General features: G+C 54.8%; 1 protein-coding gene across 2 annotated transcripts; it reads left to right on the plus strand.

Moving 5' to 3' along the window:
• Positions 1–10,956: 10,956 nt before the first annotated feature.
• Positions 10,957–24,843, plus strand: CHMP3 (charged multivesicular body protein 3). Of its 2 annotated transcripts, XM_064151698.1 has the most exons (7): positions 10,968–11,048; positions 14,694–14,769; positions 15,199–15,259; positions 20,171–20,350; positions 22,546–22,667; positions 23,400–23,514; positions 24,329–24,843. In XM_064151698.1, the coding sequence occupies exons 3-7, from the start codon at positions 15,232–15,234 to the stop codon at positions 24,460–24,462; spliced, it is 579 nt and encodes a 192-aa protein (XP_064007768.1). In that variant the 5' UTR covers positions 10,968–11,048; positions 14,694–14,769; positions 15,199–15,231; the 3' UTR covers positions 24,463–24,843. The 2 variants fall into 2 exon arrangements, with proteins under 2 accessions (XP_064007767.1, XP_064007768.1); XM_064151697.1 differs by lacking the exon at positions 14,694–14,769 and having other exon boundaries at positions 10,957–11,048.

Here is a 24,843-nt window from a genome sequence, read left to right on the forward strand (position 1 = left end):
CTTTTCCTGACTGATAAATCCTCTCCTGAGTGATGCAGGAGGTCGCTGCTCTGGGGCTAGCTCCTGGTCAAGCAGATGATGGTTGTGTTTCACTGGGAGCTGCTCCCAGCACTGAGCTGCTGCTCTGTTTGACCAGTGGTTTTCCAGGTGCTTGCAGACTGCTTCAGCAGACAAAGACCCTCTTCAGGTACCCATCTCTCCAGCACCCTCACTTGCAGACACCTAGGAAGACTTCTGGTGTAGCCCCTCTACAGCCTCACAGAATCACAGGATGGTCTTGGCTGGAAGGCACCTCCAAAGCTCATCCAGCCCAACCCCCTGCACTCAGCAGGGACATCCTCCACTAGAGCAGGTTGCTCACAGCCTTGTCCAGCCTCACCTTCAATATCTCCAGCCATGGGGCCTCAACCACCAACCTAGGCAACCTGCTGCAGTGTTCCAGCAGCCTCCTGGTGCAGAACTTGTTCCTCACATCCAATCTCAATCTGCTCTGCTCTAGTTTGCAGCCATTGCCCTCGTCCTGTCCCTGCAGCCCTTTGGGCATAGTCCCTCTGCAGCCTGCTTGTAGCCCCTTCAGATACTGGAAGGCTGCTCTAAGGTCTCCTTGGAGCCTTCTCTTTTGCATGCTGGACACCCCCAGCTCCCTCTGCCTGTCCTCATAGCAGAGCTGCTCCAGCCACTCTGATCCTTTTCATGGCCTCCTCTGGCCCCTCTCCAACAGGTTCATGTCCTCCTGTGCTGAGAGCTCCACAGCTGGACACAGCCCTTCAGGTGAGGTCTCTCCAGAGCAGAGGGGCAGGATCTCATCTCTCCATCTCTGGCTACTCTGCTTTGGATGCAGCCCAGGCAGCCATTGGCCTTCTGTGCTGCAAGCTCACACTGCCTGCTCCTGTCCAGCTTCTCCCCCGCCAGCTCCCTCAAGTCCTGCTCCTCAGGGCTGTTTTCTCTCACTTCATCACTCTATCCTGAAGGGGCAGAATGTTACAACAGCAGCAAAAGTGATATTTAAAGGTAAAAACTGCCAGTTTCCACCTGCTGCATTTTGAAGTGATACCTGATTTCTTGGAGAGTCTCTGAACGTTAGGGGTTGGAAGGGACCTCCAGAGCTCATCCAGTCCAACCCCCTGCTAGAGCAGGATCACCCAGGGCAGGGCACACAGGAACACATCCAGGTGGGTTTGGAGTCTTTCCACAGAAGAAGACTCCACAACCTCTCTGGGCAGCCTGATCCAGGCCTCCAGCACCCTCACAGTGACAAAGTTTCTCCTTAGATTTACGTGGAGCAAAGCAATGGAGTCTGTGCTTTTGTTTGTACTTCCCTGTGAGACCAAGGGTTTGGTTGTACCTTTCAGAAATCTCCTGGCTGGAAATCCAGAGAGGAAATGTTGGTTGGAAAAAAAGAAATGGGAGGGTGGGGAGTGGTGGAAAGGTGTGTGATAAGTAGAAGGCCAAGCCAGAAAGAGCCTTTCAGCTGTTCTGTGTGCCACAGCAGAAGCAACAGACTCCCTTCTTTCCTAGTTCTTACCCATGTGGTGTAAAATGAGGATAATTAAATGAAGGGGTTAATGGGAAATGTAAGCACAGGTCCCTCTTGCAGCTACCATCCATCTCTGTGCCTTTGCCAGGACCTGGCAGGCTGGCACTGCCAAAGCTGCCTGGCATTGTTTTATCTGCTCAGGGTACCTGGGCACTGTTATTTTTAATAACAAATGTTTCAGGACTCCACACTCTCCCAAGAGGGTATTCCTGGAATCATCAAGAGAGACACTTCTAATTGTGGGGACTTTTGCTTCTCTCTTGTTTCCTTTTTCCTATTGCAGTGGTGAAGCAGGGAGCTGCAAAGGGAATGACATCACTAACTCTCCTGTGGTCCAGAAAGGAGCTTTTGGGGCAGCTGAGGCCTGTCAGTGCCTGCCCTCTGTCTGCATTACAGCCCTGGCAGAGCAGTGAGGAGGCATAATGAGGGCAAAGAGCATTGCTGCTTCAGGTCGGCGTGGCAGGGTGACGCCCTGCTTATCGTAGGTCACTGCTGCTGAAGTCCACATTGCTTAGGCTTGCCTTGAGACCTGCACTGAACTGAGGCCTTCCCATCACCAGAGAGGAAATGCAGAAGAGCTTCTGTGAGTGTAATCCAGGCTGTAGTTGCTGTAGGGAAGCACACAGCAAGGGGCTGCACTGCAGCCCACCGCACCCCTTTGCCTGCCAGCAGTGAGGCCAAGCAGTGTCCTGGGGGTACAGGGAGCTCCTGCAGGCAGCTCTGCTGCTGACAGCTGGCTCCAAACATGGCCCCAGCAGCTCCAGTGCTGCAGGCAGCTCTGCTGCTGACAGCTGGCTCCAGATGCAGGTTGAGCCTTGCTTCAATGGCCTCAGTTGCTCCAGTCATCCAAGTCCTTTGATAACTGACACAAACTGCTGTTCAATTAGCGGGAGGGCTGTAGAGGGCACATCCTTGTCAGCAGTTAATTATGGCCAGTAGGTGGCTATGGCCGAGGCTTGGCCTTCTCATGGCCCTCAGCCTGTGTTACATAAATGCTTTGTGATGCAGTCCCAGGCCATGCATCTGTTTGCAAACCTCCAGCAGCTGGTGTAGTGCATTGGTAGTCCCAGCAGGAAGGAAAAGGCAGTTGGATGTGCTTCTCCTGTGAAGTGCTGCATCTGTGGCAGCAGAAGCACCCAGGTAGGGGTGTTTCTGTGGCGTGCAGCAGATGCTGCTCAGTGCTGACAGAAGAGAGCAGTGCCTGTGCCCGTGAGCAGGTCAGCACTCTGCCAGCTCGTTCTGCCTGCTTGGGCTGGGTTGATGGCATGTGTGAGGTGTCTGAGTTAACTGAGATGCTGCACAGTCTTGAACTGCTTTTTGCTCTCGTGTGTGAAAGCTGGCAACCAGCTGTAAATGCCAAATGACTGATGTGAGGTTACCTACTTTGGTGGCTTTAATGAGGCTGAGGAGTGGTTTGTGCTGCTGCTCAGAGAGGGTGGATTTCGATCATCCCTGAAAGTCTTGGCCGTTTCCAGCACTCACTGCTTGGTTAGGCTATGTTGTGGAGGCAGGGAATTAACGTGGCCAAGTCAGGAGTTATAAAAATAATAGAATATTTTATTTTCCTGTAGCCCCACCCCCCAAACGACATACAAAATTAGTTAAGTTTATTATCAGGTTCAGTTCACTCAACCTTTGACACTGTCTGCCACAAGAAGCTCCTGGCACAGCTGCAGCTCCTGGTTTGGACAGATTCACTCTGTGCTGGGTCAAGAACTGGCTGGATGGCCAAGCCCAGAGAGTGGTGGTGAATGGTGCCACATCCAGCTGGCAGCTGTCACTAGTGGTGTGCAGAGGAAGCTGGCCAGGCTGGATGGGTGGGCAGAGGCCAATGGGATGAGACTGAACAAGGCCAAGTGCAGGTTCTACACTTTGGCCACAACAACCCCAAGCAGCACTACAGGCTGGGGCCAGAGTGGCTGAGAGCAGCCAGGCAGAGAGGGAGCTGGGGGTACTGGTGGATAGTAGGCTGAAGATGAGGCAGCAGTGTGCCCAGGTGGCCAAGTGAGCCAATGGCATCCTGGCTTGTATCAGGAGTAGTGTGGCCAGTCAGCCGAGGGAGGTTCTTCTGCCCTTGTGCTCAGCACTGCTCAGGCCACCCCTGCAGTGCTGTGTCCAGTTCTGGGCTCCTCCATTGCAGAGAGATGCTGAGATGCTGGAAGGTGTTGAGAGAAGGGCAGCAAGACTGGGGAGGGGCCTGGAGCACAGCCCTGTGAAGAGAGGCTGAGGGAGCTGGGGGTGTGCAGCCTGCAGCAGAGGAGGTTCAGGGGTGACCTCATTGCTGTCTACAACTACCTGAAGGGAGGCTGTAGCCAGGTGGGGTTGGGCTCTGCTGCCAGGCAAGCAGCAATGAAAGAAGGGGACACAGCCTCAAGCTGTGCCAGGGGAGGTCTAGGCTGGATGTTACAAGGAAGTTGTTGGCAGAGAGAGTGATTGGCATTGGAATGGGCTGCCCAGGGAGGTGGTGGAGTTGCCGTGCCTGGGGGTGTTCAGGAAAAGCCTGGATGAGGCACTTAGTGCCATGGTCTGGTTGACTGGATAGGGCTGGGTGATAGGCTGGACTGGATGAGCTTGGAGGTCTCTTCCAACCTGGTTGATTCTATGATTCTAAGCAATATCCAATCATAGAGATCCATGCCACAGAAGTCCGAGGCGAGTGGCAGAGCTGCCAAACTTGGAAATGTCTCCAGCACTTCTTCCCAAGTGGAATGGTCATGGAATGATGCTGCCTTCACAGCGGCAGGGGAGAACTAAAACTACAAGGGTCCCCAGTCCGGGAGACAGCCAGGGAGTTGGCTACTGATATGGTGTGAGAGAGGGCAGTCCAAAGAACCCCAGGGCTTGCCAAGATGGCAAGTTTGCACAGAAGGGTGCAAAATGAGGAGAACCATCCAAAAGCAGGGATGGGATAAAACCAAGAGCTGTACAAAAGGCAGGAGCCATCCAGAAGCGGGGACGGTCTGGTCACAGCAGGAACCTGTCCTTCGCAGTGGCAGGGGACTCACAAGGCAGGAAGCTTTGCTCTGTTTATCCTTTTCTAGACGAAGTGTCCATTTGCCATGCATACTGGGCAGGAAAACCCTGCCAAGCAGCGGCCCAAGTGCGGCACGGGCTCCCGCGTGGGTCAGCCCACGCGCAGAAAGGCAGCTGTGCTGCCCCACTTCAAGCCCGCAGGGCGGAGGGGCAGCAATCTTTGCGCCTTCTTCTCCCATTCAAGCCACTGGAGTGGGAGGGAAAAGAAAGGAATTTGGGGTACCCCTGGACAGGCTAGCTTTCCCACGCTGGCACCTAGCCCCAAAAGAGAGCTCTCCTTGCCAAAGCATGCTTGGGTCTGCCTTTGTTCTGCGTTAGTTCTGGAAGTAAAAAAGACAAAGGTGTGCTCTATGGTTTTGTAATTGCTATTAAAATGTCTTCCTCTGGGAATTAACAATCAGGGTAACTATATTTGTCAGCTAGTAGATGATGCTAGTAGCACCTTTTTCTTCCTAAGAATTTACACTCTTTCTGGGCATTGGTGAATTATTTTCAGTCTTCTGCATCTCAGGTTGTGGGCATAAGGAGATGGAGTAACTTGCTGGAGCTCACCCTGCAGCACCCAGCAGGGGACTGCAAGCCGTCTGTTGATTTTGGCCAGGTTACCTGCTTTTTGCTGCAGAGGGGATGGCAAAGCGTGGAGAGGAGCCAGGCCTTGCTGATGGAGCATTGAAAGAGACCTGGCAGCTGAAGACAAGGAATTGAAAGATGAAGTGGCCGAGCTGAAGGACAAAGTGTCCAGGCTCAGGTCAATCAGGGAGAATGAAAGGGAGCTGGATCTGTGGGTGCAGGCTCTGCAGATCCCCCCTGCTAAGGAAGCTGCCCCTGGAAACAGTGAGGGATGGGTACAGATCCCTGTCAGGGGTAGTAAGGGAAATCCACCCCGGCCCTCTCCTCCTCTTCCTCTGCTCTTGCACAACAAGTATGAGGCACTGCATGCAGAGGGTACAGAGGGTGAGAGCGATGAGGAGCATCCAACTGTGTCATTGCCTAGGGTGGAGCAGTCTCCACCAACTGTGGTTACCAGCTCCACAAAAAACAAGAAAAAGAGAAGGGTTGTAGTTGGTGGAGATTCTGTCTTGAAGGGGACAGAGGGACCCATTTGTCGTCCCGACCCCTCTCACAGGGAGGTCTGCTCCCTTCCTGGTGCCCGGGTTAGGGACATCACCAGGAGACTCCCTAACCTAATCCAGCCCTCTGATTATTACCCCTTGCTGGTAATACAGGCTGGTAGTGATGAGATTCAAAAGAGGGGGAACAGGGCAATTAAAAAGGAATTTAAGGCCCTGGGGAAATTGATAGATGGGGCAGGAGCACAGGTGGTGTTCTGCTCAGTTCCCTCTGTGGCAAAGGAGTTCACAGAGAGGAACAGCAGAACCCATGCCATCAACAACTGGCTCAAGGGATGGAGCCAGCGGCGGCACTTTGGGTTCTTTGACCATGGGGGAACTTTTACTGCGCCAGACCTGCTCAATCCTGATGGGGTGCAGTTGTCTAGGAGGGGCAGGAGAGTCCTGGCACTGGAGTTGGCAGGGCTCATTAGGAGGGCTTTAAACTAGATCTGAAGGGGGTGGGTGAGGCAATCAGTCTCTCTGAGAAGGAGAGAGTGGGAAGGAAACTAGGGACAATTGGGGAACCCAGAGCCCAGCTGAAGTGCATCTGCACCAATGCACGCAGCTTGGGTAACAAGCAGGAGGAACTGCAAGTCCTGGTCCACCACGGTGACTATGTGATAGTTGCCATTTCAGACACTTGGTGGGATGACAGGGATGACTGGAGTGCTATACTGGGGGGATATAACCTCTTCAGGAGAAATAGGCAAGGGAGAAGAGGAGGAGGGGTGGCTCTGTATATTAGGGAGTCACTCCATGCCACTGAGCTTGAGGTGAGGCACGAAGGGGTTGAGAGCTTGTGGGTTAAAATCAGAGGGAGGACTAACAAATCTGACATCCTGGTTGGAGTCTGTTACAGACCACCCAACCAGGATGAGGAAACAGATAAGGTATTCTACAAACAATTGGAGCCTGTCTCAAGATCAGATCTTGTCCTTGTGGGTGACTTTAACCTGCCAGATATCTGCTGGGAACTTAATTCAGCAGAGAGGAGGCAGTCCAGGAGATTTCTAGAGTGCATGGAGGACAGCTTCATGTCCCAGCTGTTAAGTGAGCCTACTAGGGGTCAAGCTCAGCTTGACCTGCTGCTGTCCAACAGAGAAGGGCTGGTAGGAGATGTGACAGTGGGAGGCTGCCTGGGGTGTAGTGATCACGAGTTAGTGGAGTTTTCAATATGCAGGGAAGTAGGGAGGCACTACAACAAAACCCACACCTTGGACTTTTGGAGGGCAAACTTCAATTTGCTCAAGAAACTTATTTGCAAAGTCCCCTGGGCAGCAGTCCTTGGGAACAAAGGGGTCCAGGATGGTTGGGCCTACGTTAAACAGGAGCTCTTGAAGGCACAGGAGCTGGCAGTGCCCATGTGCCGAAAGATGAGCCGGCGGGGAAGGCGACCAGCCTGGATGAGCAAACAGCTCCTGAAGGAATTGGGGGAAAACAAGAGGGTGTATCACCTCTGGAAGGAGGGGAAGGCTTCTCCTGACGTGTTTAAGGAGGTAGCCAGATCATGCAGGAGAAAAATTAGAGAGGCTAAGGCCCAGCTAGAACTTAGGCTGCCACCTCTGTGAAGGATAACAAAAAGCACTTTTATAAATGTATCAGTGCTAAAAGGAAGGGCAAGAAGAGCCTCCACTGCTTACTGGACCAGGAGGGGATCACTGTAACTGATGATGTAGAAAAGGCTGAGGTCCTGAATGCCGTCTTTGCCTCAGTTTTCAGCAGTAAGGAGGGAGGAGTTCAGGGCAAGTGGCCTCTTGAACTGGGGGATGGGGTCGGGGAGCAGTGTGTTCCCCTGTGGCACTGCTGTCTCTGTGCACATGAACATGGGGAGCTGCGGCTGACGGCTCTGTGCACATGCTCAGGAGCAACTGCGATTGATAGCTCTGTGTGCATGAGCAGGTGGAGATGCTGCTGACAGCTCTGTGTGCATGAGCAGGTGGAGATGCAGCTGACAGCTCTGTGTGCATGAGCAGGTGGAGATGCTGAAGACAGACAGCTCTGTGTGCATGAGCGGGTGGTGATGCAGCTGACAGCTCTGTGTGCATGAGCAGGTGGTGATGCAGCTGACAGCTCTGTGTGCATGAGCAGGTGGAGATGCAGTGATGGCTCTGTGTGCATGAGCAGGTGGAGATGCAGTGATGGCTCTGTGTGCATGAGCAGGTGGAGATGCAGCTGGCAGACAGCTCTGTGTGCATGAGCAGGTGGAGATGCAGGTGACAGCTCCGTGTGCATGAGTAGGTGGAGATGCAGCTGGCAGACAGCTCTGTGTGCATGAGTAGGTGGAGATGCAGCTGGCAGACAGCTCTGTGTGCATGAGCAGGTGGAGATGCAGCTGACAGCTCTGTGTGCATGAGCAGGTGGAGATGCAGCTGACAGCTCTGTGTGCATGAGCAGGTGGAGATGCAGTGATGGCTCTGTGCGCATGAGCAGGTGGAGATGCTGCTGACAGCTCTGTGTGCATGAGCAGGTGGAGATGCTGCTGGCAGACAGCTCTGTGTGCATGAGCAGGTGGAGATGCAGCTGACAGCTCTGTGTGCATGAGCAGGTGGAGATGCAGCTGACAGCTCTGTGCGCATGAGCAGGTGGAGATGCAGTGATGGCTCTGTGCGCATGAGCAGGTGGAGATGCTGCTGACAGCTCTGTGTGCATAAGCAGGTGGAGATGCAGCTGACAGCTCTGTGTGCATGAGCAGGTGGAGATGCAGCTGACAGCTCTGTGTGCATGAGCAGGTGGAGATGCAGCTGACAGACAGCTCTGTGCGCATGAGCAGGTGGAGATGCAGCTGACAGCTCCGTGTGCATGAGCAGGTGGAGATGCAGTGATGGCTCTGTGCGCATGAGCAGGTGGAGATGCAGCTGACAGCTCTGTGTGCATGAGCAGGTGGAGATGCAGCTGACAGACAGCTCTGTGTGCATGAGCAGGTGGAGATGCAGCTGACAGCTCTGTGTGCATGAGCAGGTGGAGATGCAGCTGGCAGACAGCTCTGTGTGCATGAGCAGGTGGAGATGCAGCTGACAGACAGCTCTGTGTGCATGAGCAGGTGGAGATGCAGCTGACAGCTCTGTGTGCATGAGCTGGTGGAGATGCAGCTGTCAGACAGCTCTGTGCGCATGAGCAGGTGGAGATGCAGCTGACAGCTCCGTGTGCATGAGCAGGTGGAGATGCAGTGATGGCTCTGTGCGCATGAGCAGGTGGAGATGCAGCTGACAGCTCTGTGTGCATGAGCAGGTGGAGATGCAGCTGACAGACAGCTCTGTGCGCATGAGCAGGTGGAGATGCAGCTGACAGCTCCGTGTGCATGAGCAGGTGGAGATGCAGTGATGGCTCTGTGCGCATGAGCAGGTGGAGATGCAGCTGACAGCTCTGTGTGCAGGAGCAGGTGGAGATGCAGTGATGGCTCTGTGTGCATGAGCAGGTGGAGATGCAGCTGACAGCTCTGTGTGCATGAGCAGGTGGAGATGCAGCTGACAGACAGCTCTGTGTGCATGAGCAGGTGGAGATGCAGCTGACAGCTCTGTGTGCATGAGCAGGTGGAGATGCAGCTGGCAGACAGCTCTGTGCGCATGAGCAGGTGGAGATGCAGCTGGCAGACAGCTCTGTGTGCATGAGCAGGTGGAGATGCAGCTGGCAGACAGCTCTGTGCGCATGAGCAGGTGGAGATGCAGCTGACAGCTCTGTGTGCATGAGCAGGTGGAGATGCAGCTGACAGACAGCTCTGTGTGCATGCACAGGTGGAGATGCAGCTGACAGCTCTGTGCGCATGAGCAGGTGGAGATGCAGCTGACAGCTCTGTGTGCATGCGCAGGTGGAGATGCTGCTGACAGCTCTGTGTGCATGAGCAGGTGGAGATGCAGCTGACAGACAGCTCTGTGTGCATGAGCAGGTGGAGATGCTGCTGACAGCTTTGTGTGCATGAATAGGTGGAGATGCTGCTGACAGCTCTGTGTGCATGAGCAGTTGGAGATGCAGCTGACAGACAGCTCTGTGTGCATGAGCAGGTGGAGATGCTGCTGACAGCTTTGTGTGCATGAATAGGTGGAGATGCTGCTGACGGCTCTGTGCGCATGAGCAGGTGGAGATGCAGCTGACAGCTCTGTGTGCATGAGCAGGTGGAGATGCAGCTGATAGCTCTGTGTGCATGAGCAGGTGGAGATGCAGCTGACAGACAGCTCTGTGTGCATGAGCAGGTGGAGATGCAGCTGACAGCTCTGTGCGCATGAGCAGGTGGAGATGCAGCTGACAGACAGCTCTGTGTGCATGAGCAGGTGGAGATGCAGCTGACAGCTCTGTGTGCATGAGCAGGTGGAGATGCAGCTGACAGCTCTGTGCGCATGAGCAGGTGGAGATGCAGCTGACAGACAGCTCTGTGTGCATGAGCAGGTGGAGATGCAGATGACAGCTCTGTGTGCATGAGCAGGTGGAGATGCAGCTGACAGCTCTGTGTGCATGCGCAGGTGGAGATGCAGCTGACAGCTCTGTGTGCATGCGCAGGTGGAGATGCAGCTGGCAGACAGCTCTGTGTGCATGAGCAGGTGGAGATGCAGCTGACAGCTCTGTGCGCATGAGCAGGTGGAGATGCAGCTGACAGACAGCTCTGTGTGCATGAGCAGGTGGAGATGCTGCTGACAGACAGCTCTGTGTGCATGAGCAGGTGGAGATGCAGCTGGCAGCTCTGTGCGCATGCGCAGGTGGAGATGCAGCAGACAGCTCTGTGTGCGTGAGCAGGTGGAGATGCAGCTGACAGCTCTGTGTGCATGAGCAGGTGGAGATGCAGCTGACAGCTCTGTGTGCATGAGCAGGTGGAGATGCAGCAGACAGCTCTGTGCGCATGAGCAGGTGGAGATGCTGCTGACAGCTCTGTGTGCGTGAGCAGGTGGAGATGCTGCTGACGGCTCTGTGCGCATGAGCAGGTGGAGATGCTGCAGACAGATCGCTCTGTGCGCATGAGCAGGTGGAGATGCTGCTGACGGCTCTGTGCGCATGAGCAGGTGGAGATGCTGCTGACAGACAGCTCTGTGCGCATGAGCAGGTGGAGATGCTGCTGACAGACAGCTCTGTGCGCATGAGCAGGTGGAGATGCTGCTGACAGACAGCTCTGTGCGCATGAGCAGGTGGAGATGCTGAGGACAGACAGCTCTGTGCGCATGAGCAGGTGGAGATGCTGCTGACAGACAGCTCTGTGCGCATGAGCAAGTGGAGATGCTGCAGACAGACCGCTCTGTGCGCATGCGCAGTGGCCAGAGCCCTGCCCGCCGCCTCTGTGCGCATTCGCGGCGGGTCGGGCCGCACCGGGAGGTGCTGCGGCGCGGGTGGCCGCCGCCATGGGCCTGTTCGGGAAGAGCCCCGAGAAGCCGCCCAAGGAGATGGTGAGGCCCACGGTGGTGGTGCCGGCTTAGGCAGCGGCCGTGTGATTCGGGGCTGTACGGCGGCATAGATGTGCGGCGTTCCCATGGCCACTGGCGGGGGCTGTGTTGTAGCGTCCCCGGCCCGGGCGAGGCCGTCGCTGAGCGGGGAGCGGGAGGGCCAGGTGCGGGCGGGGTGCCCTGGCGGCTTTGGCCCGGCGCGTCCCTGCGGCGGCTGGGCCTCAACAACGGGGGAGGGTTGTGGTCTAACCCCACTGGGCGCTCAGCCCCGCGCTGCCTCTCGCTCCCTTCTCCCGCTGGGACGTGGGAGAGAATGGGAACGGTAAAGTGAGGAAACGCCTGGGCTGAGGTGCAGGTTAATAGGTAAAGCAAAAGCTGCAGGTGCTAAGCGAAGCAGGGAACTGACCCTCTGCTTCCTTTGTGGTGTTCTGCCGTCCCCGGGAGGGCAGGGCTGCATCACGAGTACCGCTTGCTTGGCAGGACAAGTGGCGTCGCTCCGAACACCCCTTCTTGCCCCAGCTTTGCGTGCTAGGCGCGATGGTCTGGGATATCCCTTTGGTCAGTTTGGGTCAGCTGCCTCGGCTGTGTCCCCCTCCATACTTCTCATACACCCCTAGTCAGTTTTGAGGGGCAGAAAAGACCTTGACCGAAGGTGCTGCTTGTCAGTGCTGAAGACATCCTTGTGTTCCCAGCACTGTTTGCAGCACGAATCCAGAACATGACCCCACACCAGCTACCGCGAGAAAATGACTCCAGCCAGCACAGTGAAGTCCCCAGATGGGCTGGGGGTACCCATGCTCAGTTACTTTGTCTCTTCTGAAAGGCAGCAGCTTCTTAGTGCCTTCATTCTGCTGTCGGAGTGTCCTGCTCTTGGGGGTGCGCAAGCTTCTGAGAGGAGGCTTCTCGTGGCTACAGAATCAGTAGCCAAGGAAACTACTCAATTTTTGGCTTACTGTTAGCTGTCTTCTATAGCTGCTGGCTCTTGGCTTTGTTAGGGACATGTAGCTCCTGCTGCAAAGAGTGTTAAAAGTATGGCCAGCTGAAACATTGGAGGCTGGGGGTGTTGATTGAGTCTGCAATCCAGCTGTGTAAGCCTGTCTGCTACCCATGGATTTCTGCTGTCACAGTGAAATGAAATAAGGAAGGTACCCATGGGCTCCACACTTGCCTTTCATTAATCACTACTGACATTTTTAATTAAAAGTATATTATTTGTCAGCAAGGAAAATCAGAAACTGTAGAGCTGCAAAGAAAGGGACAGGGAGAAGGTGAAAGGCATTGAAGCTAAAGTCTTAGAGCTGTGCTGTCACAGGTGTTGCCTGCTGCTTCGTGGCAGCTGAAGGCAAGGGGAGCAGGCTGCAGCTGCTGCTGCTTGGGGGACAGGTGAGGAGCACACCTCCGAGCGTGCTCACTTTGCCTGAGCACCACACAGCCTGCTTGGAGCTCGCTCCACTCACAAGTGGTGTTGGAAGATCTCACAGAAAGAACTGGGGTTTGGAGGCTGCTGGTCTCAATGGGGCCATGAACTGGCACATCTGGTGATTGATCTTTGGCCTTCCATCGCTGTCAAACTTGCCGTGGTTTGCGGGCAGGCAGCGTGGAGCCTCTGAGCCGCTTGGAGCAAAGCTGCCGAGGCAGTAGAGAGCAGCCGTGTCTGGCCTGCAGGCAGCAGTGGTGTGGGCCGGTTTGCTGGCACCATGACTTCACAGCATGTAACAGCAGTGTTGAGAAACCTATTAACAGCAAGGAACTTCTTCTGTTTGCAGTTGCAGCTTTAGGAGGAAGTAGTTATTTCTGCATACTAGGTGGTAGGGAAAAAGCACTGCTGACCTCGTGTCTGCCAGCAGCTGTGCAGAAGGTCCTGTTCCTGGGCAGAGCTAAAGAAAGCAACCTGAGCACAGCCACGGGAGGTGGATGATGATGGGAAAAGGCTGAGAGTTTTGTAATGGCACTGCCTGGCCCTGGGTTGTGTGCTCATTCTGTTGATGGAAGAGGATTTGTTTATGAATGATGCTAGGCAACATCTCCAGTCCCTGTGATGAGCTGGTGATGCATTTCAGCCTGCCTAAAGCAGGGGCTCTGCTGTAAATTCTATGCCATATCTGAACCATTTGAGCTTAAAACCTGTTCTCCTCTCCAGTGTCATGCAGGTGGTTTGTATTCAGCTTTGCTGGCTGACTCTGGGGTGGTGCAGTGCTGTGAGAATGACATCATGTCAGAAGGGGAAGCAGGGTAGGTTCAGTGGCATGGATCTGTACTTCTGTTCCCAGCAGCACAACCTGTGCACTGCCTCATGCTGTGATTGGCAGCTGTATCCCTGGTGTCCTGCCTGTGGCTGGCACTGCAGCTTCTTTACTGCTGGCTGCGTCTCATGCAATGGGAAGCATGCAGGGATTTCTTCCCCCTCCTGCATGAAACTGGTGATTAGTGTGGGAAGGCCAGGGAATACAGGAGCACCCAGCTCTGGCTCTATCAGGGTAGTCATGGGAAGCATCGTTCCTGGGCAGCACCAGGGATGAGTTGCCACAGAGGTCTCTGTTGTCAGAGTTGGCAGGAATGGATGACATCATATGGGCAGTCATGGCTTGGTTGTGTCTCTGTGCTGGTTTGTGCCTCTCAGAGGCAGAAATGTGAATCCTGCTGGAGCTTGTTTGACAGCTGCCAGCTGTGCTTATACAGGGAGGCCTAATCTAGAGTGGCATGTTTGAGAATCCAAGTTGTAGAGCGAACCTCTGGAAGATGTTTCATTTGAGATGTGGCAGTTGGCCAGCCAGAGTTCAGCCATGGTTTGTTACAGTCCCTTCCCCCCACCTTAATACTCAGAAGAGGAACCTTCTTGTCTTCTTACCAGGACGAGGAAGGAATCTGTGTGACATTTTGAGACACTGGGAGCAGCCCTGTGGAGAAGGGCTTGAGGGTACTGGTGGATGAAAAGCTGTGCATAAGCCAACAGTGTCCTCTTACAGCCCAGAATGTAACCTGGGCTGATCCCCAGCAGCAAGGGCAGGGAGGGGATTCTGCCCCTCTGCTTTGCTATGCTGGGACACCCCCTGCAGTGCTGGGGCCAGCTGTGGAGTCCTCAGCACAGCACAGGCAGGGTCCTCTTGGAGCAGGGCCAGAGGATGCCACAGCAATGCTGGAAGGGCTCTGCCTGTGAGGCCAGGCTGAGAGCTTGACTTGGTCAGTCTAGAGATAGGAGAAGGCTCCTTCTGGTGGCCTTCCAGAAGTTAAAGGAGGCTTACAAGAAAGCTGGGGCCAGACTTTAAAGCAGGGCCTGGAAGGTTGTGCAGGTGGGACAAGTCTGGGGCCAGCTGAGCTTCCTTTGGGCAATAAGCATGAGCTGGCAGAGTGCCCTCATGGTGGTAACGGCAAAGTGGGCAACACTGACCAGCTGTAGCCATCATGTTGGGGTGAACAGTTGCCTGATTGCTCTGCTGCATTGGCCATGTCTGCAAAAGTATCCCAGGTCGAGCAGCCAGTGCAAGAATGTGATCAGCAAACTGGGCAGAGTATGGCAGAGGGCTGCTGAGGTGGTGGAGGGCTGGAACCTGTGCCACAGGAGGAGAGACCGAGGGAGCTGGGTTCCTTTCACTCTGGAGAAGGGTAGGTGAAGGACAAGAACCCAGAGCCTTTTACTGCCTTTGACAGGTGTGTCCAGTGGCAGGAAGATGGTCAGAGGAGGATTTTGAACTGGACGTGAGGAGAGGTCTTCAGCACAGGAGCAGTTAAGTGCTGGAGCAGCTGCTCAGGGCAGCTATGAAGTTTATGGCCAGGGTGAGGCCCTGAACAACCTGTCTGACCTCTGAAGTTGTTCCTGCTCTGAGCAGGAGGCTGCTTGGTGAGGCTTCTCTGACTGAGATCAGTCATGGCACACTTGGGGCTGCCATCCTCTGCATCCCCATTGGGAAGGTCCACCTGTGGCCAGGGAGTGACCCCAGGCTGGGAGGTCTCCCTTTCACAAATCCTGCCCCCCCCCCCACTCTCTGGCTGGCTGCTCAGAGGGCTGCAGGAGCTGGTGGTAGGTCTGCAGTGGTTTGGGAGGTTCTGAGTCATGTGGCATTGAAACATTCAGCGTTAGAGCCTGTGCATGCTGAAGGCTTCTGGCAGGTTTGATGGGTGGGTACTCAAGTAACTCTCACTTTCTCTTTTGAAGGTCAATGAGTGGTCCCTGAAGATAAGGAAAGAAATGAGAGTGATTGATAGACAGATCAGAGGTTTGTACTTGATTCTCATGTTTTGTTTTTATTTTCCCTCTCTGCCCTCAGGGGCTTTGCATTGATTGGAGGAGGCTGTGAGGGAGGTCAATGTGATCCTGGGGCCAAACTCAGGCTGGCTTACAGAGTGACATTGCCATGAGGTAACATTTTCAAATGGACCTGACCGTTGTCTGCTTCCAGTAAGACATAATGCAGTGAAGTCCTTCTGGATAAGATGAATTAGAGTAGTTATCCAGAACAACTCTGGCCTGGGCTGCTGTCACTATCAGAAGTGTGACCAGCAGCACAGGGAGGGAATTCTGCTCCTCTGCTCTGCTGAGACCACACCTGCACCACTGCCTCCAGCTCTGTGGCTCCCAACACAAGAAGGACCTGGAACTGCTGGACAGGGTCCAGAGGAGGCCACAAAGATGATCAGAGGCTGGAGAACCTCTGCTATGGGAAGAGGCTAAGAGAGTTGGGGCTGTTCAGCCTGGAGAAGAGAAAGCTCCAGGGATATCTTAGAGCAGCCTTCCAGTACCTGAAGGGAGCTACAGGAGAGCTGAGGAGGGACTTGTGACAAGGGCTGGGAGTGACAGGACAAGGGGGGATGGATTTGAGCTGGGAGAGGGGAGATTGAGACTGGAGATGAGGAGGAAATTCTTTAGAGTGAGGGTGGTGAGACACTGGCACAGGCTGCCCAGGGAAGCTGTGGATATCCCTTCCCTGGAGGTATTCAAGGCCTCATGGTTGCCACAGCGTCAGCCCCGCCTGTGTTCAGTGTGCCATTCAAAGACACAGCTCAGCACATTAGAGCCTCCTGCTGCTCTGGTAACTCTCACTGGAGTGCAGTTGTGGCTGTTTTTATAGTGCTCTGCTTGTGCTGGGTCTCACAGCTGGCAGTGTGGCAATTCATGGTTCTGCTGCTGGCAGGTGACAGCCCTGTGCCACTGAGGCCTTTCTCAGGAGCTGCCCACTGCAGCTGCCTTCTGCCTCCTGTTCTTTCAGCTGTAGGCTGCTGCAAGCTTGGAGTGCGGCTGCTGAGCTGGGCCCTGCCTCAGTTTCCCTAGGGAAGGCTGTGCTAGATGTGCTTTGATGGCAACACTTAGCTCCACCAGGGATGCTCTGAGTGGCTTGGGTAACTGAAGCTCTTGGTAGTGCAGATACACAGCAACACGCTCTGGGATCCATCAGTTGTTGGGTTCTTGCCTGTTTCTCTTTATAGTAGGCTGGTTGGGAAGGTTCAAGGAGGCAAAAGCTGTGCTTGTGACTTCAGAACGGAGTTTTCAGGTTAATATAGTAGCTGTGACACAGTAAAGGTGTGCTTTAGCGAGCTTGCAGGTCCCTCTCACAGGTGCTTCTGATTGCTTTGTGCCTCTCCTGTGCCGAGCAGTGCTGCAGAGGGACCCGACTCACCGGAGGTGCATAGCTAGCAGTGACCTGCAGAGGAGCAGTTGCTCATTCCTGCGTATTTTATGTGGTTAGCCCCGTACTCAGCACTGGGTCAGGAAGTGCACCCCTGCCCTGCTCTGGGTACAGAACACAGACTGGGGCTTGTGCTTTTAGCGTGGCAGAGAGTGTCCCTTTCCCCAGTGCTTCTGGAGTGCTCCTGATGCTTGCACTTCTCTGCTGCACCCCCTCAGCTGCTGCTTACCTGCCCTGCCCTGCCATGCCTGGGACTGGGCTCACTCCTGTGTCTGGCACAGAGACAGAGATGGCTTCAAGCTTGTGACCTTTCTGCAGGTAACAGTGTGGCAGCAGCAGGGAGTGTGGTGTCGTGGTGGTGATCCGCCAGGTTTCTGCCAGCCCTTTAGGATGAAGATACCCTTGCAGGATACTGAGAGGGTGACTCATCTTGAGTACAGTGCTCCCACCTGAGAAGCTGCATCAAAGTCTCCAAGCTGGCCTGTGCCACAAAGTGTGTGTTGATGTCTTTGCTTTTATAAAAGAGCAACTTCTGGGCCTTGCCTTTGTGTAACTTCTGTCTGGCAGACATCAGCACAACTTGGACAGAGCTTGTGCAAAGCCTTTGCTAGAGATCGTTGTTGTGGTTCAGGCCTTTGCAGGGCAGTGTCTGACCCTCACCATCTGAATTCTGGATTTGAGAAGAACTCTTTTTCTGCAGACCAGCTTAGAACCACACTTCAGCAGTGGCTAATGCGTTGCTAAGTCTGGAGAAGGAAAGGGGTTCCTGTAGCCCCTGCTTACTTCTGCTTGTCTTACCCTGAGCTTGCTGAGCTCCTTGGCTTCAGGGCTGTGTGACAAGGCAGAGGCATGAACATGCCGCCAGTCTGCTAGAGAAAGCTGTGTGGTTTAAGGGAGCCTTAGCGGGCAGCATTTCAGTGCAGCTCTTTGGTGCAGCCTTGGTTCTCTGCTCCTACTCTGGCAGGCTCTGGCAAACAGCTCTTGAACAAAGCTGGCTGCCAGGAATCAGAGAGTCACTGGGGCTGGCACAGACCTGAGATCATCCAGTCCAGCCTACGACCTGGCAGCACCACGTCAGCCAAACCATGCCACCAAGTGCCATCCAGTCTTTGCTAAAACACCTCCAGGGATGTTGCCTCCACCACCTCCCTGGGCAGTCCTTTCCAGTGCCCAATCAGCCTTTCTGTCAGGAAGTGCTTCCTAACATCCAACCTAACCCTCCCCTGGCACAGCTTCAGTCCATGCCCTCGTGTCGTGCCATGAGCTGTCTGGGAGCAGAGCCTGACCCCACCTGACTACAGCTTCCTTTGAGGTAGCTGCAGAGAGTGATAACATCTCCTCCAGGCTGCACACCCCAGCTCCCTCAGCCTATCCTCAGCAGCCTTCCCCTCCAGCCCCCTCCCCAATCTTGTTGCTCTCCTCTGGTCCCACTCCAGCCCCTCAAGATGTCTCTGGCAGTGATGGCGCAGAGCTGCACACAGTGCCCAAGGTGAGGCCTCCCCAGTGCCAGTACAGGGCAGAATGCAGCCCTGGTGCTGCTGGCCACACTGCTTCTGATACAGGCCAAGATGCCATCGGCCTTCCATGCCATCTGGGCACACTGCTGGCTCATGTCCAGCTGTTGTCACCCAGTGCTGCCAGCTCCCTCTCTGCCAGGCTGTTCTGCAGCCATTCATCCCCCAGTCTGTATCTGCGTGGCATGGTTGTGGCCAGAATGTAGGAGCCTGCCTTCGGTCCCGTTGAATCTTGTGCCCAAGAGAGAGTTGGATCAGGCTTCTTTCAGTCCCAGCCATTTATCAACACACTGACTTCAGCTGGTAAATGATGCCTGGCTGTGGCAGCAGCCAGCCTGTGTTTGTGCCACCTCCCATGTCTGCTGCACAGGCGGGAGAGACCCAGGCCCTGAGCTCCTTGGGTACAGGTGTAGGCTTGGTTGAAGTCCCAGTTAGTGCTCAGTGAGTTGTGCCCGAGGAGAGCAATGACGAAGCCTGTCTGCAGGCTCGGAGGCTGTTCTGGGGCAGTGATGAGCAGGTCTGTGTAGCTGTGAGTGCATCCCTGTGTGCTCGCTGCAGAGGGGGCTGTGGCTTCTGTCCTGCAGTCCTCCCAAAGGTGTTGCATTTTGTTAGACAAACACAGCAGCTCAGGGATGCTGAAACAGTGAGGACAGCTTTGTCCACAGCAGCCCTCAGGTGCACCTGAGGAAGGTGGGCAGGTAGGATAAGCTCTGAGTGCAGCCTGGCAGGTAAGTATTTTGGGAATAAAATGCCTAACTTCTGAGAGTTCAGGTCAGAACCTTGTGACAGCTCTGCTCCTTAAGGGGGAAGTGGTGACCACAGGGGATCTGATTTTATATAGAGCAGATCAGCACAGCAGCCTTTAGCTGTCTCTGCATATACTATATAGGGGTGTGTATATATTTATGTGTGGGCAGAGGCCAATAGGATGGGATGGAACAAGGCCAAGTGCAGGTTCTACACTTCGGCCACAACAACCCCAAGCAGCACTGCAGGCTGGGAACAGAGTGGCTGAGAGCAGGCAGGCAGAGAGGGAGCTGGGGGTGCTGGCAGAGAGGAGCTGAAGATGAGCCAGCAGTATGCTCAGGTGGCCAAGAGAGCCAATGGCATCCTGGCTTGTATCAGGAGCAGTGTGGGCAGCAGGACAAGGGAGGTTCTTCTTCCTCTGTACTCAGCACTGCTCAGGCCACCCCTGGAGTGCTGTGTCCAGTTCTGGGCTCCTCCATTGCAGAGAGATGTTGAGGTGCTGGAAGGTGTCCAGAGAAGGGCAGCAAGGCTGGGGAGGGGCCTGGAACACAAACCCTATGAGGAGAGGCTGAGGGAGCTGGGGGTGTTTAGCCTGGAGGAGGCTCAGGGGTGACCTCATTGCTGTCTACAACTACCTGAAGGGAGGTTATAGCCAGGTGGGGTTGGGCTCTGCTGCCAGGCAAGCAGCAACAGAAGAAGGGGACACAGCCTCAAGCTGTGCCAGGGGAGGTCTAGGCTGGATGTGAGGAGGAAGTTCCTGGCAGAGAGAGTGATTGGCATTGGAATGGGCTGCCCAGGGAGGTGGTGGAGTTGCTGTCCCTGAAGGTGTTGAAGCTAAGCCTGGCTGGGGCACTTAGTGCCATGGTCTGGTGGATTGGGCAGGACTGGATGAGCTTGGAGGTCTCTTCCAACCCGGTTGATTCTGTGGTGCTATGATTCTGTCAGGCTGCTTTGCTTGGAAATGATTCTGGAGCTGTAAGTCAGGAAGCTGTCTCAGAGTGCTTTGCTTGAGCCTTTTTTTTTGGTCCTTAAGAACTCAACTCAGCCTTGTTCAAAGGACATTGCAGGACTGAGTGCTTGCTGATGAGAGTTTCCCTGCTGGTACTGAGCTCAGTGAGCCAGCCAAGTACAGAGGGGATCTGAGAGCAGGTTAGTGGTGGATTCAGCAGCCCCAGGGAAGCAGCTGGAGTCTCTCCCAAGCCTGAGTGGCTGTCCCCACTGTCTGTGCTCTCCCTGCATGCAGATATCCAGCGGGAGGAGGAGAAGGTGAAGCGGTCGATAAAGGACGCGGCCAAGAAGGGGCAGAGGGACGTGTGCGTGATCCTGGCCAAGGAGCTGATCCGCTCCCGCAGGGCCGTGGCCAAGCTCCATGCGTCCAAAGCTCACATGAACTCCGTGCTCATGGGCATGAAGAACCAGCTTGGTAAGAACACCTTTCAAGTGCTTCCAGCCTTAGAGGTCAGATGTGGCTAGAGCTTGACTCCTGGAGTGGCGAAAGGCAGCTTCCGCCAGTGGGCTTCAGGCCCTGGCAAGGTCCTCCCATGGCAGCCCCAGAGGTGTGAGGCTGCTGTAGCTTCATGTCCCCACTCCCGGCCCTGCAGAGCACCCATTCCCAGGAGGTGCACACACCCCACCCCCCCGCAGCAGTGGCGGTACCAGCACCTCTGTGAACACCAGTAGCACTGACAGCAGAGTCCTGGCCTTTTCTGCAGCTGAGGAGGATGCAGAGCCAGGTGCAGCACTCACACACACACACACAGAGGTGTATCTGTGCCCTCACACAGTACCTGTCTTGTTCCAGTAGCTATTTTCAGGCACCCAGTCTGGACTGGCCAGCTGCTGGAGAACTGGCCCCAGCTCTCCTCCTCTGTCTGAGCTGGCCCCTGGTCATGTAGGCTCCTGAGGTCTGTGTGTCTCCCTGGTCCAGCTCAATCCCTCCCATTCTCTTCCTTTGGTTGTTCCCCTAAGCATCCCATAATAAGTTTCTCGCATTCCTGCAGTCACCTTAAAGACCTGTACCAAGCTTTTTCTGAGCCCAAACAGGCTTTTGGCCTTGCCTCTGTCCCTGTAGGCAACAGTGCCATGAGTCTGCAGGATGCTCCAGAGATGTTTTCCCAACCTGGAGTACTTGGTGAGCTGCCAGTTAGTTTCCTGGAGCTTCTGCCCCTCACTTACCCCTAGATCCTGGCTGGCTCTCTGTCTCCTCTGCCTGGCAGACCTCTGCTCAGCCTGCCTGCAGTGGCAGGGGAGCCAGGGGCTCTGAAGCAGACCTCCCTTCCAGCAGCCCAGGGCACATTTCCAGGTCTGTTGCTGTTACACTTCTGCTGTTCTGCCAGAAATGAAGTGTGACAATGAGCAATAATTTCTGCTGTACCTTCATTGTGCTTCCCCAAGGAGTCACCATTTTGTGCACCAACAGGTGAGTTCTCCAGGACTGGGGAGCTGCAGGCTGCAACTGAAGGACCTCAGAGTACCCCCACTTGTTGCATTTTGATCTTGATTGTCATCAGCTGTGAGAAGAGTTTCTAAGCTGTGCTGTGAGGAAAGCTTTTGGACATGGCATTGTTCAGTCCAGTTTAAACTGCCCTTACTGCCAGCATACCTGCTTCAGGAGTACTTTTCTGGCTTACTGTTGGGTGTGAAAACATCTCTCGGAGCTTCTGCCAGAATGAGCTTCCACTGCCCAGTGTCAGGCAGGAGATCACCAGTTTGGTCAGCAGTCAGACCTGTAGCTGGGCCTGTTGATAAACCCTCAGCAAGAGCTCTGGCTGCTGAAGAGCACAGGTGCTTGGGGCCTCTCTCTGTGATCTGGAGAGCAAGTGGGCTGCAGTCTCTCTACAGGCCTGCTCCATGTAACCACACAGCACCATTCTCTTTTTTTCTGGTGTGGGTAGAAGTTGAGCTTGCCCAGGAAGGTAGAGAAGCATGAAGCAGTGGGGTGATGTGGTAGTTTGGGAGTTTCCAGCCCTGCTGCGAGTTTACCAGACTGACTCAGCCAGCTGTGAGCTCTACTTGCAGCTGACACAAATCCCAAGCGTGCAGACACAGCATACACAGCTATTACAACTGCATACAGCTATGTACAAGTTGGGAGGAACACAGAAATACAACCCCCCTCCCCAGCAGCCCAGGAGGGCTCTCACACCAACTCCCCTCCTTCTTCCCACCCCCATACTGACAAAATAAACAAAGTAAGGCCTGTATGGCTCAGGTGATTAATTGCAGAGATTAGAAGGTGAGAGAGCAGCACTGATAAGGGGTTAGAAGGAAGTGATTTGTTCTGGTTACACAGGTTCAGGCAGAGATAGTTAAAGCAGCAGCAGCAGCCGCCACAGCCAGCCAGAGACTTCCTGACTTCGGTTGTTGTTTCCTGGTTTCATATCTCTCCGCAGAAGGAATGAGTGGTGCAGACATCACCATTGTTTTCTTTTCACAGCCTATGAGCTAATTTCTCTCATTAAAATACTCCAGTTAGCTTCAAGCCAGCAGAGATGTCCATTTCTCCTTTTAATGACATGGCCTAAGTGCAGCCAAGTTTCTGTCCATGTAGGGAGGATGCAGTTCCACTGGTTTTGGTGGTGCTGGGATCATTCAGGCTTTTGTGTCTTTTCTTCACAGCTGTACTGAGAGTGGCAGGTTCCTTGCAGAAGAGCACAGAAGTCATGAAGGCTATGCAGAATCTAGTCAAAATCCCTGAAATCCAGGCAACGATGAGGGAGCTGTCCAAAGAGATGATGAAGGTAAGAGGACTTCGGGGAAGGAGAGGTGACCCACAGCACAAGGTGCAGGCCTGTCAGAGGGCTGTATGAGCTCTGACAAGCAGCACCTTAGTGGCTGGGGATGTCCCAGCAGGTTGCTGTGTGCAGGGAGAGCTCTGACTTGGCAACAGCTGCAGCAGGCTTGGTGTGAAGGTTGCAGCTAAAGCAGGCTCTGTACGGAGCAGCTGCAGCTTGGGCATCCTAGTGCCAGGGCAGACCGAGGCTCGTGACAGAGTTCACTCTATGCCCAGTGGCTGCCCTCTGTTCTGGGAGAGGCTGAGTTCTCTGCTTCCAGGGTGAAAATGTTCTCTCTATCTCTGTGATGTTACCGTTGTGCTTCAGAACAATTTGGCCATGTCCAGGCCCCGCAGAAGACCAGAGGGAGCCTGTGTCAGACTCTGATCTTACAGCATTGACACAACTGATGCTGCATGACTGAAGGTTGCAGATTCCACATGCTTGGAGCAGGCAGGGCTGCAACAGCAAGGACTAACAGCCTGGTGGGTTCAGAGTGCCAACAGGCTCCTTAGGCCTCAGTTTCCACTGCCTGTGCACCAGCTGTACTGAGGGGTGCAGCTGGGCAGCTCAGTCCGGCCAGCAGCCCAAAGCAAGCAGCTGTGGAGTGCTTCACGGCCTCACCTCAAGGCAGGAGGAGTGTGCCCTTATGCTGCTGCTCCTGAGAGGGTTGTCCATGGCCACCTTCATTTCTTCCAGGCTGGTATCATAGAGGAAATGCTGGAGGACACCTTTGAAGGCTTAGAGGATCAGGAGGAAATGGAAGAGGAAGCAGAGACAGAAATTGACAAAATCTTGTTTGAAATCACAGCCGGTGAGTGCCTGCTGCCTGCTCTGGGGCACAGGATGCCCTCCCCCTGCCCCCTCTCTGCCCTCCCTCTGCCTCCTCTGCTAGCAGGCAAGGAGTGCCCTGACAAACTGGTGTCTCGGGGCGCTGGCTTTGACACATCAGGGCCTGCACAGGGGGGTCCTGCTAAGAGCTGACATTTCTGTCAGTGACAAATCCACTGCTGCTAAGGGAGCCAGGGAGGAAGCTCAGCTGTAGGCTTGTGTCATGGCTGTAAAATGCTGTTACTGTCTTGAGTAGTTGTGGGGAAGAAACCCCAAACCCAAACAAATAAAACCACCTGGAACCAGACCTGCCCTCTGGCCCACAGCTCACACAGTGATGAGCTGCTGGGTTATTTGGCTCAGTGCTGGGCATGCTTCTCACTTGCATTTCCTGTGCCAGATATAGGTACCAGAGCTGTGTTCAGCTGTAGCATGCTGGCAGGGCAGTTCCCAGCCTCTGCCCTGCTGATCCTCCATGTGTGGCTGCTGGCTCTTTGACCATTCCTTTCATCTCCTGCTGGAATTTTCTCCATCCCATTTTAGAGTGGGCAGCAGCTCCCTTCCTGCTGGACTGAGGTGGAAGCTGGCACCAAGCTCCCCAGCAGCCATGGGAGGCTTGGGCAGGGGCTGATAAGTCGGTGCTGACAGGCGCCGGGCCGAGGCATGCAGCAGTGTTCCCTCTCCAAGGTGACCAGGTGCAACTGGGGGTACCTGAGCGCTGCTCACTGCTCGGCCCAGCTCTGGGGCACACTGACAGACACAGCTGCCCAGCACTAACTATCTGTGGTTGCTTGCAGGGGCCTTGGGTAAAGCACCCAGCAAAGTGACAGACGCACTGCCCGAGCCCGAGCCCGAAGGCGCTGCGGCGGCGGTGGACGAGGAGGAGGACATCGAGGCCATGCAGTCACGGCTGGCCACGCTGCGCAGCTGAGGGGGCACAGCAGCCCCCTTCTGGCCTTGGCTCTCTGGGCAGTGCCACGTCCTGGCCCACCTGCACCGTGCAAACACTCCCTGAGAATGCTGTGTCCTGTGTAGCCTTTGTTCTCCTGGGGACTGTGTTCTGGGCTGGCACTGCTGGGGCCTGGAGAGGTGAGCTGCTGTCTGGGCCCGGGGGGGCTGTGCTGACCTGACCGTAGTGGTGCAGTGTTAAGTATCTGTAGCTATCAAGTCCTGAACTCGGTTTCTAGCTTCAAAGAGCATCTTTGCCTCCAGGGCACTTTGGCTTAACCTGCTCCCCCATCCCGGTGGTGGTGTAAGGTTTTTGTTTGCCTCTCTCACTACAGATTTTATTAAAGCTGCTCTCAACAGCTGC

Source organism: Pogoniulus pusillus, chromosome 11 (assembly GCF_015220805.1).
Source record: "Pogoniulus pusillus isolate bPogPus1 chromosome 11, bPogPus1.pri, whole genome shotgun sequence".
NCBI lineage: Eukaryota > Metazoa > Chordata > Aves > Piciformes > Lybiidae > Pogoniulus > Pogoniulus pusillus.